The sequence below is a fragment of the Sminthopsis crassicaudata genome, chromosome 4 (assembly GCF_048593235.1).
Source record: "Sminthopsis crassicaudata isolate SCR6 chromosome 4, ASM4859323v1, whole genome shotgun sequence".
NCBI lineage: Eukaryota > Metazoa > Chordata > Mammalia > Dasyuromorphia > Dasyuridae > Sminthopsis > Sminthopsis crassicaudata.
The window spans coordinates 117,001,747-117,018,069 of NC_133620.1; the positions used below are offsets into that span (position 1 = coordinate 117,001,747).

Consider the following 16,323-nt stretch of genomic DNA (forward strand, 5'->3'; position numbering starts at 1 on the left):
AAAATACAGGGCAGAGACAAAAAGATTGTCTATTTTTTAAAAAAATCATTATTTCCTAAGCAGCTGCATAGTCACTGGATCATGGAGAGAGAAAAAGAAAGCTGTAGCCCAATCACAATTTTAAAAGTAAGAAATTCTACTTTCAAAAGCTGGAAATGAACTGCATAAACCAGTATGCATTTTTAAAATGCTTATGTGTAAGGCATTGTGTGGACTACAGGATATGCTCATTGTGATGATTTTAGTTGCATTCTTTTATATGTATGCCACAGCCTTTGATATTAGAACTTTCTTCAAGTGGCAATTTAAAGCTCCTTTTATTTAGTCTCATTATTCCTAATGTTAGTAAGAGATAACAACAATGGGAGAAGACAGAGTGCATTATGTTGCCTGCTACTTTCGCAATACAAGGTGTCAGTTTAAAGAAATAAACTGCTTCTGAGTAATAATAGCTTTTTGGGCCAGCTAGGTGTTGCAGTGGATAGAGCACCAGCCCTGATGTCAGGAGGACCTGAGTTTAAATCCGATCTCAGACACTTAACATTTCCTAGCCGTATGACCTTGGGCAAGTCACTTAACCCCAACTGCTTCAACAATAAATAAATAAATAAAATTTTAAAATAATAATAACAATAGCTTGTTGTTTTTTAAAACACATGCAAAGATAGTTTTCAATATTTATCCTTGCAAAACTCTGTGCTCCAAATCTCCCTCCCTTCCCTTTCCTTACAGCAAGTAATCGAATATAGGTTAAACATGTGCAATTCTAAATATATTTCCACATTTATCATGCTGATCAAGAAAAACCAGATCAAAAGAGGGGGAAAAAAAAAAAAGAAGCAAGCAAACAACAAAAAAGGTGAAAATACTATGTTGTAAGAGAACTGTTAGGTTCTGTACACATATGTTGTATTTAGGATATACTATAACATATTTAACATGTATAAGACTGCCTGCCAACTAGGGAAGGGAGTGGAGGGAGAGAAAGGAAAAGTTGGAACAGAAGTGAGTGCAAGGGATAATGTTGTAAAAAATTATCCATGCATATGTACTGTCAATAAAATGTTATATATATTAAAAAAATATATACTATGTTGTAATCCACATTCAGTCCCTATAGTCCTCTCTGAGCAATAAAATCAAAAGGTAGCTTCTGACCTATAAGCTAAAGGCTTAAACATACCTTTGAAGCTTTCTCAGTTTTCAGTCTTCGGACTATTTCTCCTTGTTCAGCCACTTTATTATAAAATGCTTTACTGTCTACTGAACTTGAGCATGTATTTGGAGGTATAGAAGGGGTAAGAAGAGATGAAGTAGAAAGAGAAGAAGCTGAAGGGAGACCACCTGGTTTGTACTCTTGACCCGTCTTTTGTTTGTATTCTGCCTTTAAAGTTAATAGCATTTTCACAGCAGAATCTACTTGATCCTGAGAAATGAAAAAAGAGAAATGTATATACATTTAAAAAAATGAAACATACACATTTTTAAATTAGCTAAAGAAAATGGAGAAATGTCAAAAAAGATCAAATGATTTTCTTAATCATTTCTGTAGATAAAAGCACATTTGAAATAGGTTCTATTTTACATAAAAAGCAAACAGTAAAGAAATAAATGTGACATTATTCAGACAAACATTCTCTGGGGTGAGAGGGAGTGGGGGGGAAATGTGAGTTTACAATACTCTAACTGAACCTTGACTATATTGAAAATGAAGACAGATAAATACTCAAGACAAAGTGATGACTTAAATAACATAGTAGTTAATTTTATAGTGAATGGGGAACTAAATATTCTGATTAACCAGAATGTGTATCCTAAATGGATTATCATTTTTGGCAAAACCTCTCATTTTATACACACACACACACACACACACACACACACACACACACACACACACTTTTAACTATTTCAATGATTCTATAATTTCATCAATGTTGGTAAATCCCTCTGGAGATATCATTTCATTTTCAAAAGACAATTCATTCATGCCTGCTCATCCAATGATTCTTTCAATCATATCACAATACAATTACTGATTTTTTTGATAAAATGATAATAACTGAACACTATTACAGCAAATATAGGAGAATGAATGAAATATACATGAACATACTCATTAAAAAAAAAATTCCAGATTTTTATAAGATACAGTGCCTATTAAAAGTAACGTTTTAAAAAGGAAGAGGTATGGAGGGGCAAGGATGGAAGGAAAAGGGAAAAAAAGATAATAAGGACTAGGGAATTTGATCCTGTTAATTGAACTTTTTAATAGTTTGGAATCTAAATAAACAGGAGACCACAAGAAGACAATAAATATTGATGATAATAAGAATTTATTTATCATGTAGTAGTCTTTATTTCTTGTAAATCTTCCATGAACCATCCAGGATAGTGCTCTGGACATTGTGGGCACAATACACATAAGGGGTAATATGATACACAACCTAGCTCTGTGCTTGAAACTAGGAGATATAAGGTCAAATATTGATTTAGACACTTTCTAAGTATGAACAAGCTGCAACTTTTCACATGTATAAAATTAGGATGATGATTATACAATGACACATAGCTTTTGTAAAAAGTTAGTTAAACAATTTGCTGATTAAATACATTTTTAAAGAAGAATCTTTACGTTTAAACATTATATGGTACACATAGTGACCTATATATAAAGCTTCCAATAAGTGCAAATATATATGTAAATATGTGTGTATATATATATATATATATACACACACACATATATATATGTCTATATATATATCCATGTATGTATGTATATGTTTGTGTGTATGTATGTCTCTGTGTATATATGTAAGTATATGCTAAAATATGAGATACATATATTAAACCTGCAAGGAACTTCAGAAATTACCCTCAATAAATACGGGAATGTGGAATAAATAAAATTGATGCAAATAATAAGAATTTATAGAAAACACTAAGCAGTTCATAATATAGAAGGAAATACATACTCAATTGAAAAATTTCCTATTTTAATAATCATAAACATAAAAAATACCCAAACTCATAACTGAGACTCCAAACTACCAAGAGAAAGCAAAATTGCACGACAAAAGACTATCTTTGACAAAAACTAAACACAATGGAGACCTAAAAAAGATAAAGGGGGAGGTCATGGATTAAAAATAAAGATTTCACATTTCAAACTTGTTTTTAGAACAAAAATATTTTAAACCACTGACCAAAAAAAAAACCAAAAAAACCCTTCATCCATATTAAATCAATTAGAGCACTACAGTTTTCTAAAAAGGATAGAATTAGCTGCATTGGTTTTTCTGTTTTGTTCAAATGACATTTTGGAGGAAGTATTTGGATAATAAATATTTAAAAAGCAGGATCTATGAATCAAAAAGATGCAAAAGATTAGGCTTATTTTTAGTTAAAAAGGAAAAATGGACTTGACACAAAATATGAAATATTTGTATTTTTAATTAATTAAATAGCAGCAAAATTAAATTTCCATACAACAATAAATAAAAATTATTGATTTCACAAGGCCTAAAAATGCCTGAACACCTTGAAATGTCAATGGTTTTAATTTTCAGCATATGAACAGTCTCCTATTTTTAAAATTTCACTTTAAATGTAAAATACTATTATTTTTTCATAATGACAACATCAATTAGACTTTACCAAAATGTCTATTTAAAATGAAATTTATTTTTTTCTTCCTCCTCTTCAAACTATAACACAGAAATTTAACATGTGAAATTTGACCATAATTTTTGCTCAAGGAGTATCTTAGTGTTCAATGCCACTTATATCTTTATAATATCTGCTTATTACTTCATTTTGTTATACTATTTTACTGTAAATGTTTCTGCAATCTATAGAACGAGAGAAGGAAAAAGTTGGAACAAAAGAAGGCTGACTACAAGAAGAAAATTGAAGGTAAATATCCAGGATTCCTGATCTGTCTTATGCTTATACTCTGCTTTTACAGTTAAAAGATCTTTCACAGCATCACCTATCTGATCCTAAAAGCAAAAAAAGGGAAAAAAAGAAAAACAGAGTACTTATAAGTTATACCCTGAAGCAACTTTCTGATGTCAAACTTTGACCAATTGAACTGTGCATCAAAGGTAATATTTTATCCCTAAAGAAATCATACAAAACACAACATTTTCAGAAAACAAAATGCCTAAATAAAGTCATATTAATAAAAATCTAAGAGCTTAGGTATGATACAACAAGCCTATGATTAAATAGATATCTGGTGCTAACAATGCAGGGTATCTCTTTGAAATCATCACTTCAAATTAAATGGTTTACAATGACTGGCGAATTCTATTATACCCAACAGAGATAATTATCATAAGGTGTCAACTCAGTACCATTATTTTTAAAGTGTCATTGTATAGTGGGAGTAGAACTAGTTAAGACTGGCTTTTTCACTTACTGACTTGTAACTGCTTTATTTATTATTAAATAGAGTTAGTAATACTCATACTACCTTATAAGATAATTGAGAATATTTTGTGATATATAAATCATCAAATAGCTATCTTATTAAAACACAATAATCACTAAACTTGGAAATCTAGATTTTTTCCAGCAAAATGAACTCCCAATAAACCTCTCCTGAAAAGGAGGGCAAAATTCCCTAAACTTTCTTTGGAAAGGTTATAAATGTCCCCTGAATGCTGGGAAATGCTAGACTGTTGCTAAGAGACTGGGATTCCCAAGAACATTCCTTGAAATACAGTTCAAGCACTGATGTCTAAGATCTACACTGATTAATGTTAGACATGTAATAATCTGGCATTCAGGGCCTACATACTTAAAGCCAAAGCCAAGGAAATGTGAAAAATTATTGCGTTTATAACATGTTACAAATTGCAAGAATTGAAGTTTATGAAAGTTAAGCTAGGGGATCTAAAAATATTGTGTTCGGTGTAAGCAGATTTAATTCTTGCACTTAAAAATGTTTTAATCATCTCATTAAGCTTACCTTTGAGGCCTTTTCTGCTTTGAGTTGACGAACCACTTCTCCTTGTGCAGCAACTTGATCATAAAGAGCCTTATTGTCTGTAGTAAAGGAACTGTTTGACACGGGGGAATTCTTTTGTACTATAGCTGGAGGATTTCCAGGTTTGTATTCCTGGCCAGTATGCTCTTTATATTCAGCTTTCAAAGCCAAAAGATGCTTTACAGCCATATCCACATCTTCCTTGGCTGCTTTCTTTGCTTTTAATTCTCGAACTACATTGCCCTGAGCAGACACTTTATTGTAAAGGGCCAAAGCATTTTCTGGAGTCTCAAGATCCTTATGAACAGGTGGCATAGGTTTTTCTTTCAAAGTAGTTATCTTTAAAGGCAGAAAACAAAAATTAAATATGTAGTTCATATGAAATGCAGATAATAATTTTTTTCAAAACATCCTCATAAATGTATTCTGATGGAAGTGGAAATCTTCAACATAAAGAAGATCCAACTCACTTCCAGTTGATCAATGATGGACAGAGGTAGCTGCACCCAGAGAAGAAACACTGGGAGGGGAATGAAAATTGTTAGCACTAATATCTGTCTGCCCAGGTTGCATGTACCTTCGGATTCTAATGTTTATTGTGCAACAAGAAAGTGATATTCGCACACATGTATTGTACCTAGACTATATTGTAACACATGTAAAATGTATGGTATTGCCTGTCGTCGGGGGGAGGGAATAGAGGGAGGGGGGGTAAATTGGAAAAATGAATACAGGGATATATTATAAAATATATATATATATATATATATATATAATAAAAAAAAAAAAAAAAAAAAAAAAAAAAACATCCTCATAACACATATAGTTTTTCCAGACAAAGAATAGCTTTAAACTTTTTTTTTTTTTAAAGCAGAATTGAACTTTAGCTAACAAATCTTTTCCTGTAAAATGGTACTGAAGAAAAAATTACTTTAGGAAGAAAATGAAGTATCATGATCAATCAATGAGCAAGCATTCATTAAGTACCTACTATGCATCAGATAATGTATTATGTATAAAGATACTAGGCATCACATACTGTATTATGTATAAAGACAAAAGCAAATCAGTCCCTAATTTCAAGGAGCTAAGATTATGTGAAACAATATGTACTAGGATAGTAGGAAAGACTTTGTAGGGTAAGAGGAAAACAGGTAGAGAATCAAGACAGCAAGTGGCATCTGAGCTAAGCCTTGAAGAAAATTAGGGATTCTGAAAGGCAAGAGAGAATGACAAGGATTCCAGGCCTGACAAAAAAACAATACAAAGGCATAGAGAATAAACATGGATTATCTTACACGAGAATCATTAATAAGGTAAATATAGCTGTAGGATTGAATGAATGAAGTAAAGACTGGAAAAGGTAGGCTGGAAGTTAGAATATACAAATAATTTGGTATTCTTACTTAAAGTGTTTTAAATTGCTTACTCAGGGAACTGCTGGAATAAAAACTTATCATGAAAAGATTATCAATTTTTGAAAAATTTATCCTAAAGAAGATAAATATCAATAGCAATTTTCATTTTTAAAAATGTCTACTAGAATGGAAATCACAGGGCTTTATGCCCTAAATTTTGGCATATAGTAGCATAATTAAAACAAGAACAACTTGTTTTATTTGATTCTTTTTTTTAAAAAACCTTATTTCTACTTTCTAAATATTTTATTATTTTTCAATTAACAAAAATATTATCTCATGCAAACTTTAACTTAAAAACATATAAGGATAGAAATCTAAAGTTCACACTCATTTTCATATGACAGAGACATCATCACTATTTCCTAATATGAAAACTGAAAGTACTAAACAATTCTTGCTAATTTACCATCATAGTTATAAAAAATAACACATTTACCTCATTCTTTGTTGTTTCTGCTTTAGTCTTTTCCTTTGAGCCAGATGTTGGCATTTCTTTTGTGTGGCCATCAGGGATGTATATCAAAATGCATGGAGCTTCTCTACAACTATATGGGCTAAAATAAAAAATAGGATGTGGGGGGGGGAAGAGAACACTATGAAATTTCTTGAATAAAAATTTAAAATATTTAAAATGAATAAAAGATTTTAAAAAGATGCAAGAAACTGACTTTTTTTTAACTTCAAGATATAATAGTTCATCTGACTACATGCATGACTCCCTTGAGATTTTTTAAAATTTCACAAAAGTATCTATATACAAATTAGTTTATGACTTTACTCATTTTCTAAGAATCTCTCAACTTTAAAGGGTTTACAAAAAGTTACTAAACTGCTTGATTTTATCCATTTGGTACAGTTATACCACAACTAGTCTACATTCCCCTCCCCAAAATCAAACAAAGAGGAAATGGATCTATGTATAAAAATATTTATAACAGATCTTTTTGTAATAGCCCCAAATTGTAAAATAGTACAATTATAAAATTCCTACTAGGGAATGGCTAAGCTAATTGTGATACATAAATGTAACTAAATATTATTTTTGCCACATGACATGTGAAAATGATCAGTTGAAAAGGAAATAAGACTTTATGAAATGATGCAGTGTGAAGCAGAATGAGAATAATTTATAAAAAACAATTATGAAAGACTTCAGAACTCTTGATCCATGAACAATGATAAAGTATTGAGTCTAAAAGAATGAAGATAAAAACATGCCACTCCTCTCCCAACAGAAATAAAACTTAAAATTCAGCAAGAGAGCATGTTCAGATAAAGATGACATGGGAATCTATTTTGCTAGATGATACAGAAATGCATCAAGATTTTCTTTCTTTGTTTTTTTTTATTTTATAGGAGAGGAAAACAGAGGGATAGATAATAAAAAAGAAATACTTGCCCCTTGAAAAAAATTTTTTTAAAGAAACAAAAAGGCCAATCAATAATGATGCATCAACTTTTTATTTATATCCAATTTTTTCATTAATGCAAAAAAAAAATTTTTAGAGAGAGTATTACAAAATTGCTAAAAGGCACATTTAACATTTGCTATGACATTAGTAGTACATTGGTATAGAATAAAAATGCTTATAGTAAAAATACATTCTATCAGAAATTCTGTCACATAATTTTAATTTTCCCAACAAAGATATGCTGATCCCCAAAGCTTCATATGCCCACTGCCATTTTCCCTTCACTTTTCCTCTCACTTGATGGATCTACTTGATCAGGGACTTTGTATAAAAAAGGCAGGTATGCATGGGATGGGTGATGAAGTAATAAAGTGAGTGTTCCACTTAAGAATTGTGAAAGAATAGAGCACCAACCCCGAAGTCAGGAGGACCTGAGTTCAAATCTAGTCTTAGACACTTAACAATTCCTAGCTGTGTGACCCTGGGCAAGTCATTTAACCCCAAATGTCTCAGCAAAAAAAATAAATAAATAAAATAAAAATTGTGAAAGACAAAGAAAAGGAAGCCAAGTGAAAAAAAGGAATGTTAAAAAAAAATTAAGAGCATAGTACCTTCCTCATTTTCTCGGTCATCATTTTTTTAAAAATAGCTTTTTTAAAAATTTTCAAAATACATGCAAAAAGTTTTCAACATTCACCCTTACAAAATTCTATGTTCAAAATTTTCTCCTTCTCTTCCCCTCACTCCCCTTCCCCAGATAGCAAGTAATCCAAATGCCATTATCTAATTTAAAACTATTCATGCTTTTGTCAAATGGCAAAACAAGACTTTAAAATGAAGTCAGAACTAAAAAAGATAAACGATGCATGAAAAGAAGAGTTCTTATTCTAAATAATATTAAAATAAAAACTGATATTATTTGTTGCTCAAAGGCAAATTATATCTTCAAAACACTTTATGTCAGCCAATTAAAATGATTAAATGTACTTTAAGAACCAAGTTTTGATTTTCTGATAGAGATGGCTGAGAGAATTTAAGAAAAATACTGCATATCATAAATCCTAATAAAAATCATACAATCCAATGCAACTGCTATTCATCTTTAAAGTTATTCTAAATATTCATTTAGCATTTATTTTAAAGTTTTTCTACAAGCAGTTTAATAACAATCTAAGAGGTGGAATCAGAAGAAAAAAGCAATTTTCATTCAAAAGAAGACATTTTAAAAATGTAACCATTTCAATATGTAAAATGTATTTTAAACAACATTATTCAGATTAAAAATGTGCCTTCCTAAAATAAAATATAAATAAAATAAAATAAATAAATTATAATTATAATAAAAAATATAAATAAAATAAAATAAATAAATAAAATATAAATAAAAAATAAAAATGTTATGTAAAATAATTCAATAATACTAAATAGAGAAATATAAATATGACAATTTTAAATTCTGAACAATTATTACTTAACTAGATAATTACCTAGCTTGAAAGAGATTATTTAAGACATTACCATTAGGAAAAAACATAGAATTTATACTCATGATAATCAAGGATAATTGCTTACCTAAAAGGTTCATAGGGTTGATCACAAATAAAAAATCCTCTTCTCTGTAGTTGTATTATATCTCCTTTCTTCAAATCCTTGAGGCAGGGATCCCCTAACATTAGTTCTTCTTGCTATAAACAATAGTTTAAAAGAAAACACATTTTCTTAAAATCTGAGCATGTGAAAAGCTATAAAAACATATTTAAATATGATAAATGACTATGGAATCTGTAAAACTTATGTATCTTTAAAAAATTCCTTTGACTAGGGATATGAACAGACAATTCTCAGATGATGAAATTGAAACTATTTCCACTCATATGAAAGAGTGTTCCAAATCACTATTGATCAGAGAAATGCAAATTAAGACAACTCTGAGATACCACTACACACCTGTCAGATTGGCTAAGATGACAGGAACAAATAATGATGAATGTTGGAGGGGATGTGGGAAAACTGGGACACAGATACATTGTTGGTGGAGTTGTGAAAGAATCCAGCCATTCTGGAGAGCAATTTGGAAGTATGCCCAAAAAGTTGTCAAACTGTGCATACCCTTTGACCCAGCATTGCTGTTATTGGGATTATATCCCAAAGAAATACTAAAGAGCGGAAAGGGACCTGTATGTGCCAAAATGTTTGTGGCAGCTCTTTTTGTTGTAGCTAGAAACTGGAAGTTGAATGGATGTCCATCAATTGGAGAATGGTTGGGTAAATTGTGGTATATGAAGGTTATGGAATATTATTGCTCTGTAAGAAATGACCAGCAGGAGGAATACAGAGAGGCTTGGAGAGACTTAAATCAACTGTTGCTGAGTGAAATGAGCAGAACCAGAAGATCACTATACACTTCAACAATACTGTATGAGGATGTATTCTGATGGAAATGGAAATCTTCAACATAAAGAAGATCCAACTCACTTCCAGTTGACCAATGATGGACAGAAATAACTACACCCAGAGAAGGAACACTGGGAAGTGAATGTAAATTGTTAGCACTACTGTCTATCTACCCAGGTTACTTATACCTTCGGAAGCTAATAATTAATGTGCAACAAGAAAATGGTATTTACACACATATATTGTATCTAGGTTATATTGTAACACATGTAAAATGTATGGGATTACCTGTCATCGGGGGGAGGGAGTGGAGGGAGGGAGGGGATAATTTGGAAAAATGAATAAAAAAAAAAAAATTCCTTTGACTTCAGAATATCCCCAAAAAAATCAATTATTCAGAATTTGTGCTACCACCCTCTCCACTTCTAGAAAAAATTGTAAATAGCATAAAGACTAAATGAAAATTGCTTTCTAAACAACCTTGCTATTCTTGTTGATGTACTGTTTGAAGTCCTCATCTTTTCCAAGAACTGGCTTAGTAATAAGGTGCTCATAAGTGACACACACTGCTGGAATAAGAGAAGAATTTGCAGTCTCTGCAAGCCAGGTGATCTTAGTGGTCTTCTTGTAGTCCTTGTTCTCTAAGTTCAATTTGCCATCAAGGGATACAATTTTTCCATTTGAATTCCTAAATATAAGTTGGAAAAATATTTTGAAGAAAATGAATTTAAACTCCATAATGTTTATCTTAACCTCAGTGAATTAAAAACTTCCAGCCACTTGGCATTACAAAATTTAACATGAATTACTGATAAAGGTACTAATAGTATATATCTTCATGATTATCTGGAATTTGCTTATAATTATTAACACAAACTCAGATTTAAGACTGCAAATAAAACAGTGTATATATAAAATAATAGAAGACTGGAATCTCAGAAAAGGAAGCTCTCTCAAATTCAGTTCTACCTTTATCAGAAGCCTGACCACAAACTATTTAGAAGTTCTACCTCCTACTAACCTGGGATCTGCTTTCCACTAGTTCCAGTTCTACCTTACCTTAATTTTATCTAATAGTTAATAAATCTAAAATTAAATTTATAGGTACTATTTATTATAGGAAGCAATGTGGACATAAACCACTTTAAATCAAGGCAACTAGCACTTAAGATAAAAAACATGTTATCTCTGTCCAAAATAATGAAAAGATTCAATTTATAAGTGCATTGTAGAATTAGCATTGGATCAAAAAAAGAGCATTAAATCAATGGGACATTTTTACTGACTTTGTTCCATTCCATTTTAAAACAACTATACTATCTTAGTGGTATAAAACCAGCAAATGAATCAAGAACAAAATAATTCTTACATCTAACAATTTACATATCTACGAATAAGTAAAAGAAAAACTGTACTGCTCAGACACACAAGAAATAAATGTTCAGAAATATCTCAAAATTAAGAATTGAGAACAAAGACTAATTCTTACTTATGTATTTTAGTGATGATAATGTTGCCCCAATTTATAAATGTTACGATCTCACCCTCTGATAAGGTCTCTGCATCAGCACCTTCAATGAGCACTTTGGGACCATACCACACGGGCTTCAGGCCTACATCAACATTCTATATCATAAAAAAAAGGAGCATAAATATAACAAATTGTACTGATAAAAATCTGAATCCAAGTACTTTATGAACAAGGATGCATATCAATTTACAAATTGATAGTATGATAAAAGGATAAAACTTGGAGTCAGAAGATCTGGGTACAAATCCTTCTCAGACAATGGCCTCATTTCCTCAGCTATAAAAAAGGAGTTGGATACCAAAGGCCTCCAAGATTCCTTCCAGTCCTAAATCTATGATCCCATGACTCTAGGGTCCCTTTTAATTTTGAATCTATGCTACTACAAAAAAAAAAAAAAAAAAAAAAAAAAAAAACATTAATCTGTGCCCTAATTATGTTTCTTTGTAATGCTATCTTAATAAATGCTATACTTTTATAAAAGTTAATGATCCTCTAATACACTTTTAAATGAAACTTGTTTTAGCTTTCGAATAGTTTAAATGTTTATTACAATCAGTCAATCCCTTACTACCAGTGTCAGTGAAATACTACCAGCATCCATACTAGCTCCCTGCTGTCGTCACAGGAATGAAAAAAAAAAAAAAAAAAAAAAAAAAAAAAAGACAAGAACACAAATGTGCAATGATGGAAGCAACTCTGATAGATAAGGCCACTTTAGCTGGAAAGTGCAGCACGCTTTGCAGCACATTCTGCATCTTTAGTTCAAGGTACGAATTAGGACATCACCATTTATCTTGGAAACTTAAGGAATGTGAATAAAGTCTACCTCAGGTTGCTGCAACCACAACTGGGTAAAGTATTACCAATTATCTGGCACCACACACTCAGTAGAAAGCATTTGGAGAAGCAACAGCAACAACAAAAAAGTGACAAATAAAATACATTAAGCTTTGCAAATAAAAGGACAAAACTCCTGAGTGCAGCCCAAAGCAGATTAAAATGTAATTGTGAAATGTTTAAATACAACACAGATAATGATAATCTGTAGATTTTGAAGTCAATACGTGATCCATAGGAATCCATTTCTTTTTGAGTTTGATATCATTGGATTAAACTCTCATGGTTTAACCATGGCTGGTTAATCAGAAATATGGCTGTGGCCTAAGTTAGTGGCAAGGAGACAGTTATGGAGAACAGCACCATAACCACAATCAAAGCTCATTCTATTTTCATCTATAGCACCAATGTCTTACTTTTTAAGTAAAACAGATAATTAGGAGTTACTTGAGTATAGTCAAATCACAGTAATATGATGCTCTACAAAGCCCTCTGTCTTATATAGATGCCTTGTGATTTTGTGTATTTATAAATCTCTTTCTACAGAGCATTAACTAAAATGCAAAAGCCACACGGATAAATTTAGGACAGAAAGGGATTTTTCACATCATCTAATACAAATATTGATCAAAAGTTCAGAAAGAGGTACGTTTCAATTTCTATGATTAAAGGTAGTTGAGAACACTACCTAATCAGTTAGGAACAGTAGAAAAAGTACAAATGGAAGATTTGAATCTGAATGATTTTCTGGCTCTGCAGCTTTCTACCTGTTTGACTTCTGAACCTTTCTTATGTGTAAAATGATAGAGTTGGACTAAATGATTGCTGAGATCACTCCAGCTCTAGATTTCATGATCTATGAGAATGACATACAGCAAAACAGGTAGATAGGATTATCCTCTTGTTTGCAAATAAGGATTTTCTATGTATAAGGATGTCTTACTTTTGTGTGTGTCATGGACTCAACTTCAGCAGTTGGGTAAAACCTTTAGATCCCTTATTAGAATCTTTTTAAATGCACAAAACAAAATACTTAGGATTCCAAAGACAAATTTATAGAAATGAAATTAGTAGGGAAAAAAAATTCATGGATCCCAGATTAAGAACATCTGTTCTACAGCTCTGGAAGAAAGGCAATGGTCATAGGATTTGAGATTTAGAAATAGAAGGAAGGGGTACCAATTAACCTTATGTCCGAGACATTAAATTTTAAGGGTGGGAAGAGATCTTACAAGTCAAAGTTTAACCTACTAGTTACAATTTGCAGATGAAGAAATAAACTTTTTCTAATGGGTCAAATTTTAGGAACTGGTCTGATAAACATTTCAAGCAGAACTTATTCCCCATATATTACAATCAGGGAAATATATACCAAAAAATTACTGATTAGTTTATCAGTAAGAAATTATACTAGCCATAACTTCCCATCTGTTACACGTCTTCTTTTTAAACTCTAACCATTTTCCTAAGAGAGACAAACATTAACAAAATCACAGTGGGACCTTTGGGTGTTTAGCCACTTCTTTCATCTCTTCCTGAGCTTCAGGTATGTTCACAGTAATTACTTCCTTCTGTAGTAAAGCAACATATCGAGGAGCCACAGGGTCTATAACCTTCAAAAATCAATAAAAAAGCAAGGAATAAATACCTTATGTTAAAAATCCTCTAGTCAAAATCAAAATATCACACAATTAAAAGCTATGACAAGGAATATTAACTGGTTTTCTTTGTTACTGCACTTATATGCTGTTATTTACCTGCTAACTCTTTTCTGATAAGTAAATGCCAAACAACTGAGGACAATTTAAATCACAACTACAAAAAGTTTAAATTAACTTTCAAAGAAAAAATTCTTGGCAGGCAAAAGAAAAAAAAAAGAGTAGAAAGGATCTGAAATAATACATTTCAAATATCTAAGCACGAGTGTTCCTATTGAGCACCAGAAAATAATTATATTCTATAGGTAAATATTCTAAATCTGCCAATAGACTTCTACTAAGAGTGGTAAGGGTGGTAGTAAAAGGTCAGTGATATAATAAAGCCCATTTTAAAAGAAATATGCATATTTTGTGATTATTTTTCTTTTAAACAAATCATTAAGCAATATTTTAAAAGCAGAAGAGCATTAGGTCACTATAATAAGGCAATTTCATAATACAACACTAAAAAACCAGTAAATTGTAATTACTTTTAATAATCATACTAGCTATGTTCTAAATCTATTCTATCTTTAAAACAACAAGGGTTTTCTACAATTGAGGTCGTCTTTTTTAACTACACAGTTCAGCTTAAAATTGTCCAGGAAAAACACAACAGTATTTGAGGGATACCAAAAACACAGGAGGGAAAACAACTAGAGGATATAAACATATCCCACTTAGTGTTAACTGATTCCTCAAAAACACATTAGATGAAACATCACAGGGGTCAGTTAATTAGAAATGTTATATGCATGTAATGATGTTAGAATAGGCATTGTGATAGTGAATATTTATACTTATTAGCATTTATATATGTGAGTGTATGTGTGTGTATATATATATATATATATTTTTTTTTTCCAACTGTATGAAAAGTACACGTAGGTACCCAAAATGGCACATTATTTTTTTTTTTTTAAAGTATCCATTTTTCATTTTTGCAGGTACATTTTCCTTTTAAATACAGGTAGCTCTAGCATTTTAGGAATTTATAAAATAATAATCAGGCCATAATGGTAATTTTGTCCCTAGGTAACAAAATTTATATATCTTTTTGGGCTAGAAATTAAGGAAAAACTATTTATTATGCCCTTAATATGTGATAAGGGATAAAGTCATTTACATTTTAATACAATTTTTTATGTTGAAACTGTATACAGAATAATATATTTTAGGAGTTTATGGCAAACAAAGCTTTGATGGAATTATATTCCAGATTTCAAACCTATGACACTTTTTGTTTTGAACTAAAAACTCAGGGTTAAATTATTTAAAACTTTTTCAGAGTAACAAAACAAATTATAGTCTGTATCTGAAATATTTTCTACAATGTCAGGAACAATATATTTTATGAAATTCAAACTACTATAGAAAACTAGTAGAGAAGATAAAGTACTACTAGATCTGGAGTTAAGAAACCTGGTATTTATAAATTATGTGATCATGGGCACATCACTAAACTTCTATGAAACACAGGATTTTTCATCTGTAAATTGGGACTATTATTACCCCTAATATGTATTTCACAAGGGGTTCAGAGATGAGAATACACATAAAGTACTTTATAAACTTCAGTGAAATGTTAATATTACTAATTGGTTAATATTATTGTCATAATAGTTCAATGAAGACAAAAATTCAGATTTATGGAACAAATGTCATTTTCATTTTAGAGTGAACAATATTGCTATTTGCTTTTTGATACTCTCTGGTTTTAACTTCTTGCTCCAAACATGCCTGTAACTTAATGTTTTAGTTTTATCCAAAGTCATTAAGGCAGCTGGCAGGTAAATTGTGGCCCATGTACAATGCTTGATTTAATCCGATGGTTAAATTTAGCCTTCTGCTCCTTCGTTATATTTTAGTCTGAGAGGGAGCAAAAGCTCTTTTGTTTTAAATGCTATATTATATGTTCTATGACATATGCTCTATATTCTATATGTTCATATATTCATATGTTCTATGAACACAAAGACTATATAGAAGGAAATTTCAATGAGTTTCATCATAAGAAGATGCAGGGAAGAAAGAC

The 16,323-nt window shown here is 30.9% G+C and overlaps 1 protein-coding gene across 2 annotated transcripts in view; it reads right to left on the minus strand.

The window, feature by feature from the left end:
- Positions 1-16,323, minus strand: part of EPRS1 (glutamyl-prolyl-tRNA synthetase 1) — a 66,008-nt gene that overhangs the window by 28,267 nt on the left and 21,418 nt on the right. For both annotated transcript variants that reach the window (XM_074309194.1, XM_074309193.1), the window contains 7 exons: positions 14,094-14,204; positions 11,713-11,849; positions 10,704-10,911; positions 9,402-9,514; positions 6,854-6,971; positions 4,979-5,335; positions 1,184-1,426 (listed from right to left, as the gene is read on the minus strand). In XM_074309194.1, coding sequence (XP_074165295.1) covers positions 1,184-1,426; positions 4,979-5,335; positions 6,854-6,971; positions 9,402-9,514; positions 10,704-10,911; positions 11,713-11,849; positions 14,094-14,204 — 1,287 coding nt within the window. The remainder of the gene's footprint in view (positions 1-1,183; positions 1,427-4,978; positions 5,336-6,853; positions 6,972-9,401; positions 9,515-10,703; positions 10,912-11,712; positions 11,850-14,093; positions 14,205-16,323) is intronic.